Here is a 24,496-nt window from a genome sequence, read left to right as displayed (position 1 = left end):
GGCATCGTTGCTGTCTTGTCACTCTCCCTCCTCTCTACTGCCGGTCCATCACCAGTCCTTCATTTCTGTTTCTAAATCTATCAGATCAGCCACTTCTCCTCCTTTCCACTGTCCCTCCCCTGCTTTTAGCTATTATCATCACCTGTCTGGGCTACTCCAGCAGACTAGGGATCCCCAAGCCCACCCCCAGGTTCAGTGATTCTCTAGAGAGAACTCGCAGGATTCAGCATATGGTCATGCTCACGGCTGTGATGTGTTAGAGCAAGAGGCCACAGAGCAAGCCCGGCCCCGGGAGAGGGCGCAAGGGGTGAAGTCCCAGGAAACCGAGGCACGCTCCTGAGAGCCCTCTCCCAGTGGCCTCACGCAGGGCGCACTCGTTTCGTCTAGCAGTGAGTGTGATGCTGTGTGAAATACTGTCTAGTGAGGAAGCTTATTAAAGACTCGTTGCCTGGGGGTTCATGGGGGCCTGATCACATACATACTCTCGGCCTGGCATGTCCCAAACTTCTAGATTCCCCGAAGGAAAGCAGGGCTTCAACGTGAACCATATTGTTTGTACAGACAGTTTAGGCACAGCAGACCACACTTCTTAGTTAGGGGATGGTGGGAACCCTCCTGAAATCCAAGTTCCCACACACCAGCCAAGGGCCAGCCTCAAAAGATAGCAGTCTCGGGCCAGCTAGATTAACCTTCTTCTGCACACCTCCTACCCATCTTCGTCTGTCCAGTTTTGCCCATCGTCCATCCATTCTCTGTACTACAATGTGAGGGAGCTTTCTTAATTAAAGCCGATGCCTCACTTGCTGTTGCTCTAAGGATAAACGCCAACATCCTTAAGCTGGCTGGCAGCATCCTGTACACTTGTTCACCTGCTGGCTCCTCTAGCCTCCTTTCGCTACTCTCACCCTGCTCTTCAGCTACAGTGAACTGTTTTCACTTCCTGGAGTTCACTGTCCTTTCTTTGCCTCCAGGTCTTTGTAAACGCTCTTTCCAGCATGACTCACTTTTCCTCCAGCCCCCTTGTCCTCAGCTAGGCCCTGCTCATCTCTCAGGTCTCATCCTACATCATTTCCTCTGGAAATGACTAACCAGTCCTGGAGAGCCTTCCTGTGTGTTTTCCCATAACACCTTCTACTTTGCCATAGTACTTATCACACTTTTAAAAATTACCTCAGGGCTGGCCCCGTGGCACAGCGGTTAAGTTTGCACATTCTGCTTCAGCGGCCCTGGGTTCACCGGTTCGGATCCAGGTATGGACATGGCACCGCTTGGCAAGCCATGCTGTGGCAGGCGTCCCACATATAAAGTAGAGGAAGATGGGCATGGATGTTAGCTGAGGGCCAGTCTTCCTCAGCAAAAAGAGGAGGATTGGCAGCAGATGTTAGTTCAGGGCTAATCTTCCTCAAAAAAAAAAACCTCTTTGCTTGTCCATAGCCCTGTGGCCTCGTTGATGGCCAGGGTCAGGTGGCATTGTGGTCGTGACACTGGGCAGTATCTGGCACATAGTAGGTACACAGTAGCTGTCCAGGTGAGTGAAGGGGTGGCGAAACCAGCTTTCTCTTAGCTTTTAGGCAGTTTTTCACAAATTCAACAATATTTAATAGATATTTATTAATGTCCCACATCAGGCCAGGAACTAATGCTCCGAGTATCTTGAATTGTGGAAAGTCGTTAGGTGATGACTTTGAGAATTAAAAGTTACAGGAATAATAAACATAGATATAGAAGTGAGTGAAGAAGATAGTAGGTTAGAAGTGCTAGCAGATGATAGAAACACTGAATAAATCAAACTTTAAAAGAGCAGAATTTCCACAAATCATAGAGCAGGAGACACTGTTACTGCTGTTCATCAGAAAAGCAGTGAAATCCATGCAATTGTGAGAAAGCTGACCCACAGCAGCACACAGAAACATGGTGTGGCGAAGGAAGACGCCACAGTTCTGGCAGCAGGACATGGAAGCAAGTGACGTAGACTATTTATGTACCCTATGGCTTCCCAAGAAATATAGCTCAAAGATAGTTATAATAAGTCATGTAGCTGCAACGGAAGAGAAAGTGGTGATTTGTCAGAAAACCACTTTAGTTAAACTTAAAAGCTATAAGATTTCAAATACTTAGAGAATTCAATAAAAGAAACTCAATTTTATGGCTTTATGCTATAATCGTTAATTATAGAGATTATACAGTTGAATATTTCTAGTTCTCAAAAAAAGTATACTATTTCTAAGTTCCAGTATTTCCTAGTGTCAATTCTACATACTAAGAAAAATTTCTATTCAGTACTTCCGTGGTAAATGTTTCTGTATCTGGAAAAAGTTTTCTTTTATAAAAAGATCAAGGTAACTGACATTTGAAGACTATGAGGTTCCTTTTTTCTCTGTGTTTTGTGCTTTCCAAAAATTTTAAACTAAACTATATTTGGATTTTTTTTTTTTTTTTTTTTTTTTGGTGAGGAAGATTCGCCCTGAGCTAATATCCACTGCCACTCCTCTTCTTTTTTGCTTGAGGAAGATTTGCCCTGAACTAACATGTGCCAGTCTTCCTCTACTTTGTATGTGGGATGCCTCCACAGCATGGCTGATGAGTGGAGCAGGTCCATGCCCGGGATCTGAAACTGAACCCGGGCCGCCAAAGCAGAGCATGTGGAACTTTGACCACTGGGCCATGGGGCTGTCCCCAATACTTGGATTTTTTTAATGTTGCTGAAACTTTTGGCCAAAATTTTGTTTTGTGTGGGTGAATATGTAAAACACTGATGTTGTTGAATCATTTCATGAAATAAGTGATCAGCTTACATTAAGCTTACCTTTTTCAGTCTGTAAATAATAATAATATTAATGTTTGCCTGCTTTTTTACATGCTCTCAATGTATGAAGGACCAGTCATACTACAGTATTTCAAATTAACGTTTTAGAGAGCAAATTTCAATTCTAGATATTTTCCCCCTCCATTGTATAACTTTTGGGCATTCACTTGCAGCCTGGCATTTAAATTTAAGACTTTATCTAACCCGTGTACACCACATTAAGTGGTTTGCGGTGTTGTAAGTCACTGTCACGAGTTCCTTCTCAGCACGGTTCGCTGTCCTTCAGTTGTCTGTCTTAGTTTCTGATCTTTAAAACAGTGACGCAGTCTGGTTAAGTGCCTCGGGTGGTGGAATCTGATATTGTAAAAGCAGCCTTTATGATGTGAAGTCTCCAGGGGAAGTGGTGTAGTCTTCCTGATCCTGGGCAGCCCGTTGGGACGAGTGGGCGTTTGTTTCCTGAGTGCGGCACTCACAGCTCTGCCCCTCTGTCTTACAGGCTGGCCAACAGCGAGAGGCAAGGTGTGCGGACACACGCCGTCTCCGTGTCAGGTGAGCGGCCAGCCCAGAGAGCCTCACGGCGGGCTGCGGAGTGGACGCGCGCGGCGGCTGTGACAGGAGGACCACTGCACGTTAGAGGTCTCCTCATCACTAGTGCGAGTACTCCTAGAGTGGAAGGAGTCTAGAATCACAAGTTAAACAGTCCAGCTGCCCAAAGTTGTACAACGTTACCCTCATTAAACACATTTAAATGTGGCTGATAGGTTTGTTTTCTAAGACGAGATATATGTCAGAAGTTATTTTTCAGTTTTAATGTCATGTTAATTTAGAGTAAAAATGCTTACTTTTGAAGTTGCCATTATAATTTATCTTTGTAATTCAGAAACAGAATATGCTTTGTATATTTATTTTTTTTTGAGTTCAGGAAATGTGAAACATTTTTCAATGGTTTTTGTCTTTCATGATGAACATGGAGTGGTGTTTGAATATTGCTTTCTTAAAAACACAGTTAAGATACTGGCGAAAGCAGCATCTTAACTGTTGCTGGTGTGATGGGTGTGTGTACTTTCCTTGGTATGTTTTCAAAATATATGTGCCTTTTTTCCTTATTTAAAAATGTAGAAAACAGAGGAAAGGGAGGAAAAAAGCATCTTTCAGGACCCAAGTTAGTGTCTTAAAGTATATTCACTATGTGTATATATATATAGATATAGATATATGTGTATATCTATACACACATATTTATAATCTGTAAATATAATAATGTAAATGTTACATTTCTAAAATAGTAAGTTCCTAATGACTCTAGTATCTGACAGTCTGACTTAGAAGAAACCTAATTCTTGTTAGTTTAATTTACCTTCAGTTAATTTTTCCTGAAATTTAGTTTTGTGCTTTTGCCTAGTTGATGACTGGATTCTTGTTTAGTGTTCCTACATAGAAATGTAATTGCTTATTTTTTAATTGTGCACAAACATCCCACAAGCCCTCTCTTAAGAAATACCTGCGCTTTTATTTAGCAGAAAGAAATACTTGTGCTTTAGCAAGGATGCTTTACTGATGAATTGTGTGTGAGCGGTGTGTGTCTGAGTACCACAGCCTAAGAAATCATCGATCGCTTCCTAACAGGGGAGAGGGGTCGTGAGTGCTAGAGTGTGTGCTGTCGGACAGTGTCAGGCACCCACAGGCTGCAGGGAGCCTGGCCTGTTCTAAATCAGTGGGCAGTCTCGCTTGCCCACGGCCCTCGCTGGACTCTCCTAAGCCCAGCAGTGGTGCTCAGCATAAGTAGTGCTCAGCATTTGCTCTTGTTCAGTCCATGGTGGGAACAGGAGATTCACACGTGTAAACCAGGCCCTCAGGGAGTTTGTAATCCAGCTGGAGAGAGAAAGGCCGTGCCCTCCTGGTGAGGGTGGGGAAGGATTCTTTCTGTCAGCTCAGCTGAGTCCGGAGGAGAGAACAGTCCCTGGGCTTCAGAGGATGCTCTGTAGAAGAGGTGATGCTGGAGCCAGCGCCGAGTCCTTCCTGGTAGCACTCTGGGCCGTCTCCTTGCCGGCTGAGAGCGGTCTTAGGAGTGAGGCCCAGGAAGCGCTCGCATGCCTCGCCGCTGTGTTGCCTCGCGGAGGCGCCACAGTCTCTGGGTGGGAGCGAGCCGGGACGGCCTGTTAGCTCATAATGAAGTAAAGTGGGTCCTCACAGAACCTTCACATCTTGTTCCTTCTCCCTTTTTCCAATCCCTTTTAATCAGTGTCCTCAGTTCTTCAGGTTTTAAACCTCAGAGATTTTTTAGCAACTGATCATCATCAAACCTCTGGATTTTTACCTCTCCCAGCCAACCCCTCCCTTAGGATTCTGCCTTCATTATTTCTTCCCAGTTATCCCTTAACTAGAAGTTCACACTTCAGTCCATTCTCTGTACTAGTTTGATTGCTGCCACATGTATATAATTTAAATAGGCAGTTCTCTGGTCAGAAACTTTCAATAATAGTTTACAATCCGTCAGGTGCAGGTTAGGCTCCTCAGCTCAGCCCTCAGAGGCCTTCCATCATCCTCCACAGCCTCCCTTTCCACTCCTCCCCTCTTCCCTCCTCCACGTTGTCTGCAGCCACATGAAGCTGGGATGTGCCACTCACCCCACCGTAGCTCTGTAGTTCTGCTCGAGCTGTTCCAGAGGCCGGGATATTCTTCTCATCATCACATGTCTGAGTCTTTCTGTTCTTCAAGATCACTGACGCTGTTTCCTGTGTGACTGTCACTGTGGTAATGTGCAGATACAGGTAAAGGAAGAGTGCGGTGGGTGTGTCATGACAACACTAATGTGTTTAGGTTCCTGTTGACCTTCTCCCATTCCACCTGCTGCTCGCTCAGTTTGGTGCAGTTGGACTAACCAGTGCGGTATATTTGTATCTTCCACAAAGACTATACACATAATGTCTGAACCAGCCTGGCTGGCCAGGAGCCTCTACCTTAGACTTAGCCCACCAGCTTTTAGGTTCATAGCTAGAAAACCAGCACTGTTACTAAATCCCAAGGTTATTTCTTTACCCAGCAACCTGGAAACCCTGCAGCATGTGGGTGTGGTACTGTCCCACTGAGGGAGAGCGCCCCGCTGCTCCTGGACCCCTGCTTCCCCTGCGTCTCCTTCCGCTGCCACGGGGCTGTTCTGTCTGCAGGCGACTGGGGTGGGGCTGCAGTCGGACTCTGTGCCAGCCGTGATGATTTGCTTTCTGTCATGCTCCATCTCATTTAACCTCTAACCCTGCAAGAGGGATATTATTCCAGTTTTACATGTCCCATTTTACATTAAGTCAGTCAGCAAACACTTATGGGGCCTACTGTGTGCCAGGCACCATTCCAGATGCTGGGGTATGATAGTGAATAAAGACAGGCCCCTTCCTTTATGGACTTGACACTCTGTGGAGGAGACAGGCTAGAGACAATGAATGAAAGTAAAGCAGGTAAATCGAGAGCAAGGGGTGGAGCTGTTTATAATTGTGGTCAAGAAATGTCTCTCTGAGCAGATGGCGTGTGGGCAGGCAACTGAATGACGTGAGAGATGGAGTCATGCAGACACCAAGGAGCTTGGCAAATCCAGGCACCAGCAGGGTAGCAGAGAGAGCGGGGATGGAGGCCCAGGAGATGCAGTGGGCAGGGTAATTGGGACTCAGGAGCTTGGCCAAGGCCACACACAGCGAAGAAGAGACAGGCCTGTTTTCATTAAGCATTCGGTGTGGTATGCACGTCGGGAGCTACTATCTTGGTTAATCCCTGTGATAGCCTCACAAGGTCTTTATCATCCCCCATTTCACAGGTATGAGGAACTGACTTCAGAGAGTAAACAGGCTTGTTCAGCGTCACATAGCTTGAAAATGATGGAGCTAGGATTGGAACTCAGATCATTACTGCCCTCCAGGCCATATTGCCTTTCAATACCAATTAAAGGAGTTTACCCCAAGTACAGATGGAGAAGCACTTGGGAAGATGGAGAAAGTGGGACTTGTCTGACCCCCCGCATTTCTGTTCACAACCAAAAAGTTCTTACCTGATCTTCAAGACCAGGTTCAGATGTCACCACCTCCTAGAAGCCTTCCCTGACTACTCTAGGACTCCTTCCCCAGAGTTCTCTAGCCCGCCATATGTCTCTCTATTATGGATAATCTTTAAATGGGTATAATTATTTTAGAAACTTTCTGTTCTGTAGACCACAACCCCGTCATAGGCAAAGACATATTCTCTTTGTCTGTTTATTGTCCGGGACATAAGTGCTTAGTAATTTTTTAAAATAAATCAGTGAATGCCTGAGCAAGGTATGGAGATGTGCTGAAACTTAGAGGACTGCATTCCGGGAGCAGGATGCGCAGAGCTGGCAATGACATCGAGAGTCACTGGACTCTCGGACGATTCCCTGTGAGCTTATCACTGAATTGTGCTGGACACTTTCCTCGGAGGTGTTGGGCAAGGGGCTTGGAGGCTAGCCAACAGGAGGAATCAGAGTCCAGATAACTTGAGACAGTTTTCAGCTCTTGGTGGATCCCTGGTTGGGAAGTAAAGCGATATCCCGGCATTCCAGAGGCGAGAAAGCAGGCTCTCATCCGCACTCCACTGTGAGGCAGACGGAGTTATTAGATCAGCTCCAGTAAGGCCGCAGTTAGACCTGAGGTCACTGTACGGAGAATTCGTCTCTGAAATCTAGACTCAGTGTCTCTGTAGAAGTGACCGTGAGATGAACAGATTTACAAAAATATCTAGCAGAACAGTGCATTCCTTGGGCACATTATTCTGAGGGCCTAAAGGAATTTTTTTAGCCTAATTATTAAGTTTTTAGGAAACTTGTGCTTATTATAGGGCTCAGGTAGAACTTAGAACTGAGAGACCAGTGCTTGTAATAAGCGGTCTGTACCTGTGTTCAGAGAGAGGATGTGGCCTGGATTGGGGATGGGTGCTTGAGCAGTGTTTGTATGGGTGAAATTTTCCCAGGTATAGAGATATTGCCAAGGAAAATCAATGAATAAAGCTGAATTTTAAGTATTTCAAAGGCATAAACTCTGGTTTTGGTTGGTTGGTTTTTGTGTTTTAATGCTTTGTTTTGTTTTTTAATAACCAGGCCCTGATCAAGCTGTAAAACCTTAAGTGTGACCAGAAATAGAGGATAGCACAGGTGACAGTGCCGCTGCATTGTGCACGCAGCTCTTGTGAACTGTTTGGATTATCCACGATGGGCATGGAGACGGTGAAACAGGTTCCCTCTGTTGTGTCTCCGTCATGGCAGTCAGTGCAGTGACCTCTTCTGTAGGTAGAAACGTTTGCTTTGATGGTCTCTGCCGAGCCCTTTGTGATAAACAAATGCACCACTTTCTGATGATACTTTTTCAGTATTTGTTGCAAATTAAAAAAAAATTTATTTTTTTACTTTAGAACAGATTCTTTTGGTTTAGCTGTTAATCATGCGGCATCATTTCCTTTATGTGAGATTACTTTTAGGTTTTTCAAGTTAGTTACTGAAAATTATTCTTAACTAAAATACCCTTAACAAAATAAATGTTATTTGCATTAAACTGCTTCATTACAAATTCTTAAACAACCACTTTATATAGGCAAAAGTGGTTTGTAAACTGTAAAGTTCTGCAAAATATATGGTGGTGGTGGGATATTATTCATTCATTGCTGTGTCGCTGCTTTGTAAATATGTAAGTAGTTATTTACACATGGAAGAGCTCAGAGAGCATGCCTAGCACATTTACATGTACTGTCTTGTTTAAACTTCAGGACAGTCTTCCTGGTAACATTTCCACTTTACAAATGGGGAATTAAGACTCAGAGATGACGTGGCTTGGCCTGGTTGAGATAGTAGTAAGTAGTAGAGAGTCTGATTAAAACCCAGATCTTGGGCTCCAAAACCCATTGTCTTTACGTTAGACCACACTGACTCATTCAGAAAGCTTGCTGATGTTCAGTGTGGAAGGGAGGAATACCTTGGAAGAGTTTGTGTGATTCCATTGTAATTTTTTCCTCCATTTACCAGGAATAGCATAGTACTGACTCATTTATGACGCTCTTCAGGTAAAATTCAAAAGTCTGCCCTGTATTCAAGCTTGAAAGACTTTCTTTTGTCTGGTGTACACCCTAGTTTCACTTTTGATGATGCTATGATTTACAAGGTAGTCTCTTCTGCTTTCAGTAGATTTAAAGCTTGATTTAAATGCTAGCTTTTAGGAATAAAAAAAATCAAATCAATGCTGCTGATTATTTTTATGTGCACAAAGTGGTAAGTATTGGGTGTTTTGACATGTTACTGGAAAATCTAATTTCAGCAGTCATGAATAGTGTTCTGTAATCAATCTGGTGTTAGGAGAGCCGTTTAGTCACTGACAGGCTCACAGTTGTCTCCGCCTGGGTATGGACAGGATGACTGATGGTGTTGTGCTTGCGGACGGAAGTGAGTCATCAGAATGCCCCCCTGTGCTGCCTCCTCTCTCCCAGCCCACCCTCTCCCACCACTGTTACGTCATTCGAGCTCTCTTTGCCTCTGTTGAAATTCCGGGGGGCTACTTAATCCTGTCCCTCTCCTCTCTGGTTTCTAAAGGAGTTGAGAAAAATACTCTGGAGTCACATAGGTACTGAAATATCTGCAGCATATGTTCTAAAGTAGTATCCTGAAGAACGGCCCAGGGCCAGACTGGCTTCTGATTCCTCACGCTGGAATTGGACTTACCCTTTCCGCTGCAGGCGTGTAGACAGACCCTTGTAGGCCTCGCTGGCAGGGAGTAGCCGGAGACACTTGCAAATGAAAAAGAGCCCAAGTGAAAAGCAGAGCAACAATGAGAACCACAAATTTTAAGGAGGATATTTATTTTTACAACTCTCCAGGCCACACACATCTGTTCCCTTAGCCCTGTGAACTTTCCAGAAGAGAGTATGCCTACCTTCTCCCTAATCACCTCCACATAATAAGGGACAATACAGTGTTTCTTGAGAGATGTTGAACCAGAGCGTGTTTTTGTCTATATGAAATTATGCCTCACGATGGGCAGCGTTTGGGTATACTTGGCTCATGAACCTTCTTGATCCTCTGGCTAAACTTTTTAACACCATATTGAGTAAACTTTAATAATTTTTTAAAAATTTGTTACTAAAATACAAGAAGCCCAAGTGTCATCTTGCTAAATTTAAAAACAAATACACTAACATCAAAAGGCCCAGTTATTTTTTTCTTCTCAGAGAAAAATTTTAAAGGAAGACTTGAAACTTTTAAAATATAAATTCTAGAATTTGATGTCAAGGCTTTTCCCCCCTAGTTGTAGCGTGTCATGGCTTCATCGTAATTGTGGAACTTACTAAAATCAAACCACATGAGTCAAGACAAATATTTTGGTACTTTTACAAGCAGAAACCATATGAATGAATGGATATTGTTATGCTTTTGAATTTTGAATTTCTTTAACTTTTTGTCATGTAAAATTTCAAACATATACAGGAGTAGAGAGAATAAAATTATATAATGACCCTCCAGGTACGCATCACCTAGATGCAATAGCTAAAAACTGATGGCCAATCTTATCTGATGTCCAGTCTTATTTCCTCTCTACCTTTACACACTTACACAAACACATAGTCCCCATTGATTGTTTTAAAGCAAAGCTAAGGCATATTTCCTCTATAAATATTTCTAAAAGATAAGAATTCTTTTCTTAATGTTATTATATTGCAAAAATTAGTGATTCCTTTTTCTTTTTCTTTCTTTCTTTTTTTTTTTTTTTTTTTTTGCTGAGGAAGATTTGCCCTAAGCTAATATCTGCTGCCAGTCTTCCTCTTTTTGCTTGAGGAAGATTCACCCTGAGCTAACATCTGTGCCAGTCTTCCACTATTTTGTATGTAGGTCGCTGCCATAGCGTGGCTGCTGCTGGGTGGTGTAGGTCCACACCCAGGAAGTGAACCTGGGCTGCTGAAGCAGAGCTTGCCGAACTTAACCACTAGATCGTGAGGCCGACCCCAACAGTAATTCCTTAGTACCAACTATCCAGTCCGTGTTCCAGTTTCCCTGAAGACCGAATTTTTGCACTTGGTTTCATCCAGTCAAGAGTCAAACCAGCAGACTGGTTGAACTTGGCTTGTTGCATCTCCTGTCTCCTCCTGTATCTCTCGGCTGGGCCTTCTCTTTATTTTTAATCGAGGTCATAATAGTTTATAACATTGTGAAATTTCATTTGTACGTTATTATTTGTCAGTCACCATATAAATGCACCCCTTCGCCCCTTGTGCCCACCCCTAAACCCCTTCCCCTGGTAACTGCTAATCTGTTCTCTTTGTCCCTGTGTTTGTTTATCTTCCACAAATGAATGAAATCATATAGTGTTTGTCTTTCTCTGTCTGGCTTATTTGACGTAACCTGATACCCTCAAGGTCCATCATGTTGTTGCAAATGGGGCGATTTTGTCTTTTTTTATGGCTGGGTAGTATTCCATTGTTTATATACCACATCTTCTTTATCCATTCCTCAGTTGATGGACACTGGGTTGCTTCCACATCTTGGCTATTGTGAATAATGCTGCCATGAACATAGGGGTGCAGAAGTCTCTTTGGATTGTTGATTTCAAGTTCTTTGGATAAATACCCAGTAGTGGGATAGCTGAGTCATATGGTATTTCTATTTTTAATTTTATTTATTTATTTATTTTTTGAGGAAGATAGCCCTGAGCTAACATCTGCTTCCAATCCTCCTCTTTTTGCTGTGGGAGACTGGCCCTGAGCTGACATCCATGCCCATCTTGCTCTACTTTATATGTGGGACGCCTACCACAGCATGGCTTACCAAGCAGTGCCATGTCTGCACCCAGGATCCGAAACGGTGAACCCTGGGCCGCAGAAGTGGAACATGTGCACTTAACCATTAGGCCACCAGGCAGGCCCCTCTATTTTTAATTTTTTGAGAAATCTCCATACTGTTTTTCACAGTGGCTGCACCAGTTTGCATTCCCACCAGCAGTGTATGAGGGTTCCTCTTTGTTTTTTCATTGCCACTTATCTGTTGAAGACATTGTGTCACTTATGCTGTTTTTCCTCGCGCTCTGGGTCTGACTGATTACACCTCTGTGATGTGTTGAATGCATTCCTCTCAGGCCTCCGTGTTCCTATGTTTCCTGTTAGCTAGTCATTAGGATTGAAAGAAGTTTGATTAGATTCGGGCTCAATGATTTGTTTTGTTTTGTTTTACAAGAACACGTCGTAGGTGATGTACGTAACATCTGGCCGTCTCTCTTTGTGCCCTTAAGGCTGATCAGTGGAATGGGTCAGTCTGTGATCCATCTATTATAAAGCTCCTTTGAGTGTTAGCAGCTACTGATGGCTTTAGCAGCTACTGACATTCACACCTAGATTTCATTAAGGGCCACAAAAAGGCGACATGTGAATTCTGCTATGTCTTCTTTATTTATTTAGCTATTATACTTCTAAAGACAACTTTCCTTCAGTAGCTGTTCACTTACCTTGAGGCATGGTTCCTACTGGAAAGACAAGAAAACTGCTTTATTCTTTCCTTTTATTTGTCAGTTTTTAAAATAATGAGTTGCCTCCCTAGCCAGATGTTGTTGTTTTAAGCATCATTATGAATTCATGGGTTTTGTCATTGTAGGGGAGGAGGGACGTTCCCATGACCCCTCTGGCTGGATGATTTGCTAGAAGGACTGTTTTCCCAGAACACAAGACTCACCCTTCCAGGGATCTCATTGTGTTTCATGCCTTAGTTATGCTGGTAACTCCCAAACTGTCATCTCTGTCCTGGATTCTTCCCGGAACTCTAGGCTCTTGCAGCCACCTGCCATCTCACCATGTTGACTCTGATGTCTAATGAGTATCTCAAACTTAATATATTCAAAACTAACTCCTGGTCCTCCCTCCAAGCATGCTCTTCTCACTCTTCTCCTCTTAGGAGGCGGCAGCTCCTTCTTTCTGGTTGATGAGACCAAAATCTTTGGGGTGATTCTTGATGCTACTATTCTTTCTCCTGCCGTATCCAGTCCATTGGCGAAGCCTAATTGGCTCAATCCCCCAAATATATTCACAGTCCGGGTTTCCCTGCGAGTACCCTTGTCCAAGTTTACAGCACTCTCCACCTGGATTAGCGCGGTCACCTTGCAACAGCAAGTGCCCTGCGCCTGCCTCTGCAGAGCCCGCCTGCGCTTCTGCCGTTTGCTCTGCCCTGGCCCACCTTCCCAGACTTGTGCGCTGCCCTCTCCCTCTGCTCCTAGAAGGCTTTTTGCAAGTGATCCTTCCATATTTAGAGTTGCAACCCCATAGGAAAACACTGCCTGGCCCACTTCTGCTTTGTTGTTTTTCTCCACAGCGCTTACATGTTGACGTACTACCATGTAATTTACTTACTTTGTTTATCGTCTCTTCTCCTACAACATAAGCCCAATAAGGTAGGAGTTTGAGGGCCTGTTTCACTGCTGTCACCCCCACATCTACATGGTCTTCCTGGCTCATACTAGATGTTCAACAAGCGTCAGTAAAGTAATCATCTTGAATAAAGTAATTTATCTTGAATAAAATAAAGAAGGATTCTAACACCTTTTTAATGTTCTTGATATTACTCAAGAAAAGTTATACTTAATTTTTTTTAATTATTTACTTTTTAAGTTAATGTAAAGAATATTCAGCTGGGTTTAAAAATAAAATAAACAGTAGAAAAATAGAAATAGCTGACACTTACGGAGTGGTCGCCCTGTGCCTAATGCCTGGGGGTCCCGTCTGCAGCTGTTTACCTAAGGAGGCTTCTGTTGCTGCCTCATTTTACAAATAGGAGACAGAAACGGAACTTGGCGACTTTTCCAGGGACAGGGAGTAAATAGTGGAGCCAGCTGTATCTGAATCCAAACGCATGTGCCCTGTATTTTTATTTTTTCATAATTTCACACTTAGAGAATGGTTGTAAGAGTAGTAAAATGGAGTCTCATACATTGTTTACTCAGATTCATTATGTGTTTATTTTGGCCCACTTGCTGTATCTTTCGCTCTGTTTTTTTCCTTGAACCATTTGAAAGCAAGTTGCAGACATAGTGTGCCACTTTACTTAGAAATGTTTCAGTGTGTATTTCCTGAGACCAAGAATATCCTCTTATACAGTCACAGAGTAATTATCAAAATCAGGGAATTTAATACTGATGGAATGCCTTATCTTATTCAGAGTTCATGTTCTTATTTCATCCTGGCAATGTCCCATGTCCCTTACTGACGGGGGTACATTCTGAGAAATGTGTCCTTTGGTGATTCCGTCGTTGTGCAGACATCATAGAGTGCGCTTACACAGACTGGATGGTACAGCACACTACACACCTAAGCTGTGTGGGCCCAGTCTTATGGAACCACCATCATATGTACGGTCCATCGTTGACAGAAGCTTCATTGTGTGGCACAGGACTGTAGTCTTGCCCCTTGCCCAGCAATCCGTTCAGCCTGACGCAGTCATTCTGTTTTCCTGTTGTTGACCAGTAACCACAGAAAGCCGCCCTCTCTTGAGTCATCACCTAGGAAGTTGAGTATGTGATTTAGGGTGGCTTTTCAGATGGAGGGGGAAGATTAAATAGTAAATGTTGTTGGAATCACAGCATACCATTTGAAAATACTACTAAGTTGTATGTTTCAGTTCTCGTTTGTGCTCCAAACATGTTGACAATGTCCATAAATTGTTGTCATCTTGATCCTACCCTGTATTCTGCCTGGGCCCATGCCTGAAGTCCTGATCTTTCTTGATGGTATCCTATGGTTAAATTTTGCATGCCACCTGTGTCTTTTCTGTCACATGTTCCATGCATCTCTTGTTCTGACTTCATTTCGACATAATCTGCTGTAACTGTTGCTTCTCTGTTTTACTGAGCTGTGTGCTCCTGGAGGGCTGGGTCATGTCTTGTTGATCTGACAAGTGCCTGGTACAGAGAGAGTTGACTTTCAGATGAATTTTAAGTATGTGAATGAAGGAGTGAATGAATAACTGATGCTTGTAGGTAGGGGGCTTTGCAACCTGTATATTCAAACATCCTCATCCCCAGTTTTTTATGTTAAGGTAATTTATTTAAGGTCGGAGTCTGTGTCTTTGCTAATGATTTGGGAGAAATGGCTCATAAAGCTCTTTCACAAATCAGGATCTGCTAGTTTTCTGCAATTTTTCTTTTTATGGTTGTACGTTAGATGTTCACAAGAATCTTGAGTTATTTATTAGTCTCTGTTTTTTGTCTTGTTTCATTTTGCTTCATTTGGTTATTTGTAGAGATACCTGTACCTTCACTTGGTTGGCTCTGTGGAGCCAGGAAACTCTCCTTATGTTCTGCTAAAAAGTTTCTATATCTAGCGTTAATCGTTGCTAAACGAGGAAATTGCATTTTAAAATAATAAAATATTTTTTAAACTCAAGTCAATCATAGTAAGAAATTGTGTGCCAGTAGTCAAATAAAAGCATTGCAATTTTGTATTTGTTTTTGTAGATATGCCTTTAAATGTAACATGTTTTCTTTTGTATTGAAATAATTTGTTTCTGTTTTCTCTTTCCTCCTCCTGCCTCTTTGTAAAGGAGTCAGTCACTGCCAGCATAAAGTTAAGAAAGCTAGGCGCTTTCTCCCTTTGGTCTTCTGTTCCCTTGAGCCTCCTTCTACGGGTACTGCGCTCCTATTTGCTCAGGCTCTCTTATTAACCAGAGCGCCCCGGCAGCGGATCTAACAGAGGCTTGTAGACTGTCCTGAGCAGAGCAGAGCTTTCCTGGGTGTTGGTGTATGTGCTGTCCCCTGCCCAGCAGTGATACAGCGGGGCGAGGGTCGGCGCTGACCGTCTGGGCTGCTCTCCTGTTAGAAAATGTTCTGTTTGCCTGTTTGCTGGTTTTTAAATGCATGACTGGGCAAGAAGTAGTTTCCCAGTTTCATTTGTCTTGGTGTTTCACCCCAGGAGCCAGCAGGTACCGCATTTGCTTCGTGGGTTTCCTAATATAGCATGCAACTGAATGAAGAGAATGGTCAGAGCGAGCCCCAGTAGTCTGCTCTTCATGGTTTGGGGGAGGATGGTCAGGGATGCTGCAGAGTAGAGGCATCCAGGCCACTTGGAGAGTTTTCTGGGAAAGCAAATATTGTTGTAATAATTGAAACAGGAATTTCTCTGAACACTGTATAAATTTAAATGAAAACTTGACCTGTCAGTGGAGCTTCAAGTGCTGTCCTCCTTGCAACTTATATGCTGGGCCTGGCCTACTGCTGCCACATGACAGAAGCCCAAGCGGCTCGTGGGAAGAGCCACGCTGAGGGCTGGTCCCTGGTTACCATTTAGTGTGCACATTAATGACTTGTTTGTTTTCATTTTTATCTACGGGGATACAAATTAGGGAGGTGGAAATGGTTTTTAACCTTTAATTGTTGGAGCCAATCCATCTTATTTTGCTTCGTGCCATAGAAGCCAGCTTAAAGTCTGCAGTACTGCTGTGTAACTCTGTACAGTGTGCTGACAGCTAAAATTCAGCATAACGCCCTTGAATCAAGTAAACACGCTTACTACTGCAATCTTCCTTTTACCTGGTGAATTAGAGCTTGGGGGGTAATTTTTTGTTTTCCTTACACTTTGATTTACCTGTCATTTTAATAGTGTGTTTCCTCTCTCCCCTCTTTCCTCTCCTCTCTCCTCCCCTCTGCTCCTACTGCCCCCTTTCTTTGCATGCCACCTGGATCTGCAGATGAAATTAGTGGGGACGGTAATATTTATTTTCACGTTTGTGTTACTAATGTGAAATAATTATTTATTGATACAAATATAGTTCAGTATTAATGAAAGGCAAAGTATGGTTTTAACCCAATAGAACCAGTGTGAAAAAATGATGGTGTGAACAAATGATCTCTGAAAAATTGTTTAGGGCTCTGACGTGGAAAGGACAACTGTCAGTTTCTTATCACATCTCAGTGGTACCTTTGAGTTGTATATATTCATAGTGAATTTTTTAGATTTCGTTATTAAAACTTGAGTTGTAGAAAAATTGTCAAAATGAAATCATTCAGCAAGATTAGTCATACTTGAAAGTAAATTATAGAGATCTATACACTTATTTCCCAAGGACAGTGTATGTATAATAAGTCTTGGTTTGGGAGTAAGATAATGGAAAGGAAAGAATGAAGTGACTTTTAAGAGTCACACAAACTAAAGTAATTAGAGAAATATCAGCGATGGTGATAACGACTGTTTTTCCAGGAAATGAGGAAAGTGCTGAATAAGCTAGAAATTTAAGTCACGTGAACACCTTAAGTTTCCCACTTCTGTCCTGTACTACCTGCATGAGACTCTAGATGCTTTTTTGGTAAAGGAGTAAGATTTTATAAACTAAAAGTAAGGGGGACTTGAATTTTTTCCTCATGATTAAATGAAAGAGTGCTTTTACTGGAGGTTTTATCTGTGCTCGTGTTTGTGATGGGACTGGTAACTTGAGCGTAGTGAGCCCAGCGCTTGCAGTGACAGAGCTAGGCTAAATGCGACCGTGGAAAGGTGCTGCTTCTTCATGGCACTGACGCCAGACGGTGTGAGCGTCGTTTCTAGACTGATTCCTTGCTAGTAGCTAATTGGCAGCTCCACTCACGGAGAGTTGCTGTGCGCAGGCACTGTGCCAGGTGACTCCTAATTCCCATGGCAGGGCTGCAGCCTATCATTGGGGATTGTCTTTGTTGTTGTCAGGTGAGGAAACTGAGGGTAAGAGGGTTGAGAGCCCAGCTAGTCCAAGGCTGCTGGAGACGAGTGGTCAGGTCTCAGGCTCCAGCCTCGCGCTTTCCCCACCGCCCATCCTGTCACCAACTGACTAGTTCAGTGATCTTGAGCAGATTGCTCCTGTGTCTTCATCTGTAAAAGGTCTCAGTGGTTGTTGTGAGGATTACTACGAAAGCATAAAAATTTAAACAAATGTCTATAAACAAGTGGTTATTACGTTATTTATGTAACAAAAAGACTTTTGTGCATTTTCCCCACATTTGAATTTCCCAGTACTATGAATTAGACAGGGAAACTATTGTTGTCCCCATTTTACAGATAAGTGAGCTAAGCCGTAAGGGTTTAATCACTTGGTCTAGGTCAGGGGTCCACAGATAGACCCGTGGGCCAAATGCGGCCCATCTCCTGCTTTTGTATCGCCCTTTGAGCTAAGAATGATTATTATGTTTTTTAGTGGTTAAGGGAAAAATCAAAAGAAGAATAGTATTTGTGGCATCTAAACCATATGAAATTCAGATTTCAGTGTCCCGGGCGTAAGGTTTTATTGGAACCTACTACCGGCCACGTGTTCACATAGTGTTGTGGCTGCTTACCCACTGGAATTTGAACAGCAGAGTAGAGTAGGTGCAGCAGAAACTGTATGACCAGCAAGGTCTAAAATATTTACTGTCTGACCTTTTACAGAAAGTCTGCCAACCCCTGCTCTAGGTTATATCACTAGTTAGTATTAAAGAGCAAAGTGGGGCCCTGCCTGGCTTCCTAGAAAAGAACTCTTCTCACTGCTTCCCAGTCCCTCTTGGGTTAGTGGCGCATCCAAGTTATCCAGGGCGGATAAGTAGCTGTGAAATTGGTTAGTGCCACTGAATTACCTAAGTAATCCGATCGCTGTAGAGATGTTACTGTAGGGGTGACGACTCATCCAGACTTCCTGAGGGCAGCAGGGAGGCGCCAAGGTGAACCAGTTGTCAGAATTGCAGGTGTCCAAGCCACGGCACAGGGCCACCATTTCTTGCAAGTAGAGGAGGCGTGGTGACAGAATCACATTGTCTTCCCCCTCTTCCATGAGAAATTCAGCAGGTTGTCAGCACTTGAGAAGTTTGTGAGCCTGGTGGCTTTTGTGCTGTTCCTTTAATTTACAACCAGCTGATGATATCATTGTCCGCTGACATGTCCCTCCCAGACTCCTAACTGACCCCCTTCACAGTGACCTCAGAGGCATCAGGCTCTTGCTGTGACAGAGCGCCAGCCTTTGCCATCATGCATGCGTGTCGATGTGTTCAACAGTGACTTTACTGAGACTCTCTGCACCTTGCTTTAAAGCAAGAAGTTAGCGCTCTCCTCTCCTAATTTCTGAGCTATCGGTTCCTGTCCTTGTAACATGTCTTCCAATCATTTTTATTTTACCACATAATGTTATACCAAACCTTTCAAGTTATGTTGTCCATTGTAAGGTTTTAGAGTCTTCTCTTGTTTTTAATGTTCATTTTGAAATATTTAACTCATAGGCCAGGCATCCTTGGAGATGAATTTGTCTCCAAGTGTGCAGGCCCAGATGAGCCTTGCTGTGAGCATCCCTGGAGTGAAACTGTGCCCGTGTTGCCGGGGGAGGCGGGGGGGAGGGTGTAAAATATCCTTAGGGGAACACCCCCTAGTTCTGTAGCATGGGGTGTCTGCTCTCACAAATACAGATCCCCATAGATAGACATTGTGGAAGATAACACAGCCCAGGTCTGTACTGGAGTGCTGTTCTGAATACCAGCCCACCAATGATTGGCTCTGGGGCCTTGAGAAACTTCTGTAGCCTCTGGGTGCCTCAGTTTCCTGCCTGTGAAGCGGGGATGGTGATAATAGTACCACCTCATAGGATTTTTCTGACAATTAAATGACGATATACATAATTATCTATAACAGTGTCTGGCATGTGGTAAGCTCTCGGTACTGGTAGTTGTTTTCATCGTTATTAAGTAGAGGATGCAGACCTAGCTTCCTTTAAATGTGCCCAGATCTTTGAATCTATTTCCTTTTTTCTTTATATTTTCCTTCTAGCATGCCATTATTTTGGGGGCCCAGGCAGTTTCAGGCTGGGATCCAATTTCTCAGGGGCCCTTGCGTATGTAAAAATACCTCTCATGTCAGTGTCGTACGGTTCCATGATCCTAAAAGCCAGGAAAGAAAGAAGGAAAATAGAACCAAATTAATATCAGAAATTCTTGGAGAACTGTACCAAATATTACCACGTGAAGACTCCTCTGTAGAAGGTTACAGTAAAAGTTTTGTAGGTCCATGTTTCCTCAGCAGTGTTGACTCTGCTCTGTAAGGATCAATGCACAAAGGAACAAGCGCCGCTCGTTCAATAAAAACTCTGTTCGTACCACATCACAGCACACTCATCTAACTCCCGCACGGCTTCGCTAATCCCCAGAGGTTTTAGAAAGAATTTACATCATGTCAAAAGAAAACCATTAGAGGCTCTTATTTGTGATTGTGTGAATTAATTGAAGTGTAGGCAAGTTGATTTTTCCCACATCAATTTTGTGTGATAGCCTGATATATGTATTAGCCATTTTATTTTTACTCCTTCAGAATTGTTTCAGAGGTTGCTGTGTCTACTGAGGGTTTTGTAGGAAGAGACAGTCCTGGGAGCCATTACAGTCAGACCAAGTAGGCTGATGGAGAGTCTCCACAGGCAGGAATCCCAGCACCCTCAGCCGCCAGCTTCCCTCCAGAAAGCCCTCAGAAGAAGCCAGACAACAAGGAGCTACCATTTCTCGGTCATCTGTTACTTGCAGGGCCACATGTCAACTTTATATGCGTCTCCTGTAATCCTCATAACAACCCTACAAGGTGGACGTGTTCTCATTTACACATGAGGGCATAACTAAAACACCTGGACAGGTGAAGTGACTTCTCAAGGTCAAGCAGGGTACCCCCAAACATGTGGGTGTGTACCTTGTCCCGTGTGTGGCAGCTCTGCCCTCCTGTCCACGCAGCCTTGCACAGGCTACTTGGCTTCTTGGCCGCAGTTTCCTGGGGCTCTGTGGTCCCCTCACTGTCTTGCAGTGCACTGGTTCTTTTTGTTTAGTGAGTATTTACTGAGTGTCTTCTCTGTGCCGGTTTTGGGTGCTGAGAACATAGTGGTAAACAAGACACACAAGGGCTCTGCTCCCTTGGGGTCTCCAACCTGGATAGGATGACAGACGGTTGACAGGGACACAAAGGACTCTCAGACTGTTGGTAGTCGTATGTACCAAGGAAAATAAAACAGGCAACATGATTAAGAGTGACGGGGTGGGGGCAAGATGGTTTGAGGAGGGATCGCTGAATAGGTGATACTTTGGCTGAAACCAGAATTGGCTCTGAGCCAGCATGAGCTTGAACACCCTTGGTAAGAGGCTTTAACAATCCTTGGTAAGAGGTTACTGCTTTGCTGTCAGGGCTGGTTCATAGCCTTCTCCATTCGGACTGCAGACACCCGTTACCCCAGGAGGCTTATGGACAGGCGGGCAGTGGCCCCCCGAGAGCCATGTGAAGCTTTGGTGCCTGTGGACGAGATGGGTCCATAACATCTCCTTCATAAAGCTGAGAGCCAAGGGCAGGAGTTGTTAGAGATTCTTGAGCAATTCTGGTAACAGGGCAGCCGGGGAAGGGAAGCGAGGAGGGAGGTCTGAGCAGCTTTCTCTGCCGGCATCCTGCCCTCAGGGTCAGCTCTGTGTTTGCCCTAAACATCGGTGCATTGTACGAGAGAAGGCAGTAAGGGTAGTGGCTGTTGTTGGTGGAAATTCAGCCTTAGTTGCATTGGCTTTCTGAGGGGAGTGGCAGGAAAGTGAGCTTGCTAAGTGACAGAATAAAGAGAGTAAATGATGAGCGGGTGTCCGTCCAGGTAACTGCGGTGCTTCCACTGTCTTAGCTGTTAGACCTTTTCCTTACAGGCGCTTTAGTAGCTCCCTTCTCTTCCCACATTGCATTTCACAGTGTCTTGTTAAGCCATCTGACAGAAAGGCCAAGCTATAGGCCTAGAACATGCCAATTTCTTTTCTTAGTATTAACTGAGAACAGGATAAGAGGGAGAAACATAGAAATAAAAGAATGTAAGGTTTGGGGTAGATCAAATTTTTCCTTAAATCTTGTAAGTAGTATTTATAAACATGTGAGAATAATAGTGTATCTACCTGTTATATAGGACTTATGGATAGTTTACGTTTGCTGAATGTCTTAAGGATAATTGATTTATTGACTTCACATTCTGCCAACTGGATTGTTTTCACTTTAGTTGCTTTTAATGATGACTACAAGTTGAGAAATGAATTCTTCCAGTCACTCTTAGGTTTGCCCTCAATCATTACCACAGCAGTATGTGGAATGATTGATATCCTAGTGACTGTAAACTATATATATTCTGTTTTCTTTGGTTTCTATAATTTTAATATTTAAATGAAGTAATAATGACAGCCCAGAAGAGAGAACTTTTAACTTAGTTTCTCTGGGGTTAGAAGTGGATGCCAGGTCAAATTTTTGACATAGAGCTCTCTTCAGATGGTAATCTAGAAAGTACTGCCTCTCCTTGCCTGGCCCAGCCACTTAAATCCTTGGCCTGGAGCAACTAAAGGTTTTCCTCTTGCCAGAAAGAGAAAAACAGACAAGACTTACATGATTTTTCAGCATAATTGTTATCCAAGTGAGTGGTTGTTTTCTTCAAATGGGTCATCCCCCAGCCCCCCATTAACACGGTAGTGGATTGTGAAGTTACTGTTTTACTGAAAGGAGAAAGTGGAGACATTGAGACTCTTTGACATTGTCTCAATAAAGAACTCATTTTAATATGCTATTTATTCTCATTTTATTCTTTTTGGTGGGTCTTTTACCCTTTTGACATTAATGTGTACTCTTCAAATATCTGAGTAAAAAACTTAGGAAGGAAAGAAATTTCTGGGTGGCTTTCACCCTGAAAAAATGAAATGAGTTGGCCCAGTTAATCTCCTCAAAAATCGGGCTGCCGTCTTTGTTTTCTAGAGAGAACATTCAGATTCTGCTGTAGAGTCTGATTATGGGGACCGGCGGGCGCTCAGTTTGTGACATAGCAGTCTGGTTTGGCAAAGTCCCAGGGGACAGCAGTGCGGCCTGCAGCGTGGGGGTGGCGTGGTGGGGGGAGCTGGCCGTCAGTCCGGATTGGCGGGTTTGAATCATATACACGCTTGTTTCACATCTCTGTTTCTCACAAGGGCTTGCTCTGTTGGCTCTGTTTGCTGGCTGAGAAACAAGTCTGTGTATTATAACATACTGGACCATGATGTCACTTTTATTTCCACAAATGACTCATGTGTGAGCAAAAAATCCAGTAATGGTGTTTTAAGAATATCTCAGCCTAGTGGGGGATTTAGGCAGACCATTTTGCCTTTTTCAAATTATATTAAAGGCCAGGAGGTCAAATATTTAACCTCTTCCAACGTATGTTTCCTTTCCTACAGAAACAGATGATTATGCTGAGATTATAGACGAAGAAGATACTTACACCATGCCCTCAAGTGAGTAGACTTCTGACTTTGTTCTCGTTCAGATTTGACAGATATTTAACTTTTATGAATCTCACATTTGAAAGTTTTAGGTATTTATTGTCCTTTTAGAACTATTTTTTAATACCTCATTGAGTGCATAACAGAGGTATTCTTTTCAACCTTTAGAATTCTGTATTTTATGTGCCACTCTAAAGTCAGAAGACCAAAACTCAAATATCTTATAATTAGTTCAGTTACGGGATTTTTGAAATCTTGTTTTTGGCTCTATGGTAATATAACCTTTATTAATTACTGTATTCCTCTCTGTAGAAAATTAGTGTTATTTAAAGTTAAATGTATATACACATATATATTCAATTCTTTGAATCTAGAGATTCAGTGAATTGCATTTCCCCCGCATCCGATCCATACAGCTCTGGTGGGAGGTGTGGGGAGAGAGACGGACTCTTCAATGAACTTCCTGCAGACTGCAAATGTCCACATTGTGTTTCTCTCTGCTCTGCTGCTTGTTGATTGTGGAGAAGCTGGAAGCCCCAGATCTCACATGGGGTTATATAGTCCCAAATCTTGAACTGGAGATGCCCTTGAAATTTCATCCACATAAAAAATAAATTTTAAACCTACCTCTTAAAGACGCCCAATTATGGGTCCACCTTACAGCCTCAGGGGCCTTAATAATTTAGCATCTGATGTCCTGATTTCAATTGAGCTATACGTGTTTGTAAAATAAATGTTTTAGATGCTTTACCCTGTAGTGAAAATATTTTAAAAGATGCTTCATTTAGATTTACTATATATATTGAGGAGACATTACCAAAATAAAGAGAAACAGCCGACCTCTCTCAGGCAGGCGTTATCCTGAGGGGGCCTTTCAAGAGCTCCTGTTGGAGAGTGATTCAAAATGGGAAGAGCTGAAACTTAATGGTGTACGTGTTGACTTACAATAGCAATTTGGAAAAATGTTTAAATTTAGGTTTAACTCTTTGATTAGCCATTTAGTCATTTGTACATTACTACAGAGAATCCAAATTTTTATTTATATATTATTCATACTTGAGTAGTAAACGTCCAAGTTGGCTAACTTTCATCCAGACCCCACGAAAGTGAGTTTTCATATAGGAATTTATGTGATACAAATTTGAAGCATTGTTTACATCCTGTTGAGTTAATGTCAGGATGTTGAGTTGTTACTTACGTTTAGTCTTTTTGCTCATATTGATGGTTAAAATATTTAACAAGGTATATATTATTGAAATGTATTCTCCGAGTTTGTGTTGTTAACCTAATTGCTGTTAGTTATTTCTAAGCAAGGTCTTCAATTTTTCTCTCTCTTAATTGCAATACAGAAAGCTATGGAATAGATGAAGGTAACAGGATTCCTTTAAAATAACTGCATTTGCTTGCAATTGCAACCTATGGAATGATACGGGATGTTTCAGTTTTCAGTTAACTTTTATTTTTA

At 42.9% G+C, this 24,496-nt stretch overlaps 1 protein-coding gene and 1 long non-coding RNA gene across 50 annotated transcripts in view; one reads left to right on the top strand and one right to left on the bottom strand.

Annotated features, from left to right (window-relative positions):
* The window catches only part of LOC111775043 (uncharacterized), a 29,221-nt gene extending 16,656 nt beyond the window's left edge, over positions 1 to 12,565 (bottom strand). The window contains exons 1-2 of the long non-coding RNA XR_011421486.1: positions 12,507 to 12,565; positions 9,513 to 9,577 (exon numbers count right to left, since the gene is read on the bottom strand). This is a non-coding gene — a long non-coding RNA (uncharacterized lncRNA). The remainder of the gene's footprint in view (positions 1 to 9,512; positions 9,578 to 12,506) is intronic.
* The window catches only part of PTK2 (protein tyrosine kinase 2), a 279,891-nt gene that overhangs the window by 174,511 nt on the left and 80,884 nt on the right, over positions 1 to 24,496 (top strand). For 15 of the 49 annotated variants that reach the window (XM_070221892.1, XM_070221891.1, XM_070221910.1 and 12 more), the window contains 4 exons: positions 3,303 to 3,355; positions 16,506 to 16,523; positions 22,987 to 23,043; positions 24,381 to 24,401. In XM_070221892.1, the coding sequence (XP_070077993.1) occupies positions 3,303 to 3,355; positions 16,506 to 16,523; positions 22,987 to 23,043; positions 24,381 to 24,401 (149 nt within the window). Of the gene's footprint in view, positions 1 to 3,302; positions 3,356 to 15,362; positions 15,447 to 16,505; positions 16,524 to 22,986; positions 23,044 to 24,380; positions 24,402 to 24,496 lie in introns of all 49 variants that reach the window. The other 34 variants (XM_070221906.1, XM_070221887.1, XM_070221902.1 and 31 more) reach the window with 5 other exon arrangements.

The sequence above is a fragment of the Equus caballus genome, chromosome 9 (genome assembly GCF_041296265.1).
Source record: "Equus caballus isolate H_3958 breed thoroughbred chromosome 9, TB-T2T, whole genome shotgun sequence".
Classification (NCBI taxonomy): domain Eukaryota; kingdom Metazoa; phylum Chordata; class Mammalia; order Perissodactyla; family Equidae; genus Equus; species Equus caballus.
This window is presented reverse-complemented; position numbering and strand designations above follow the sequence as displayed.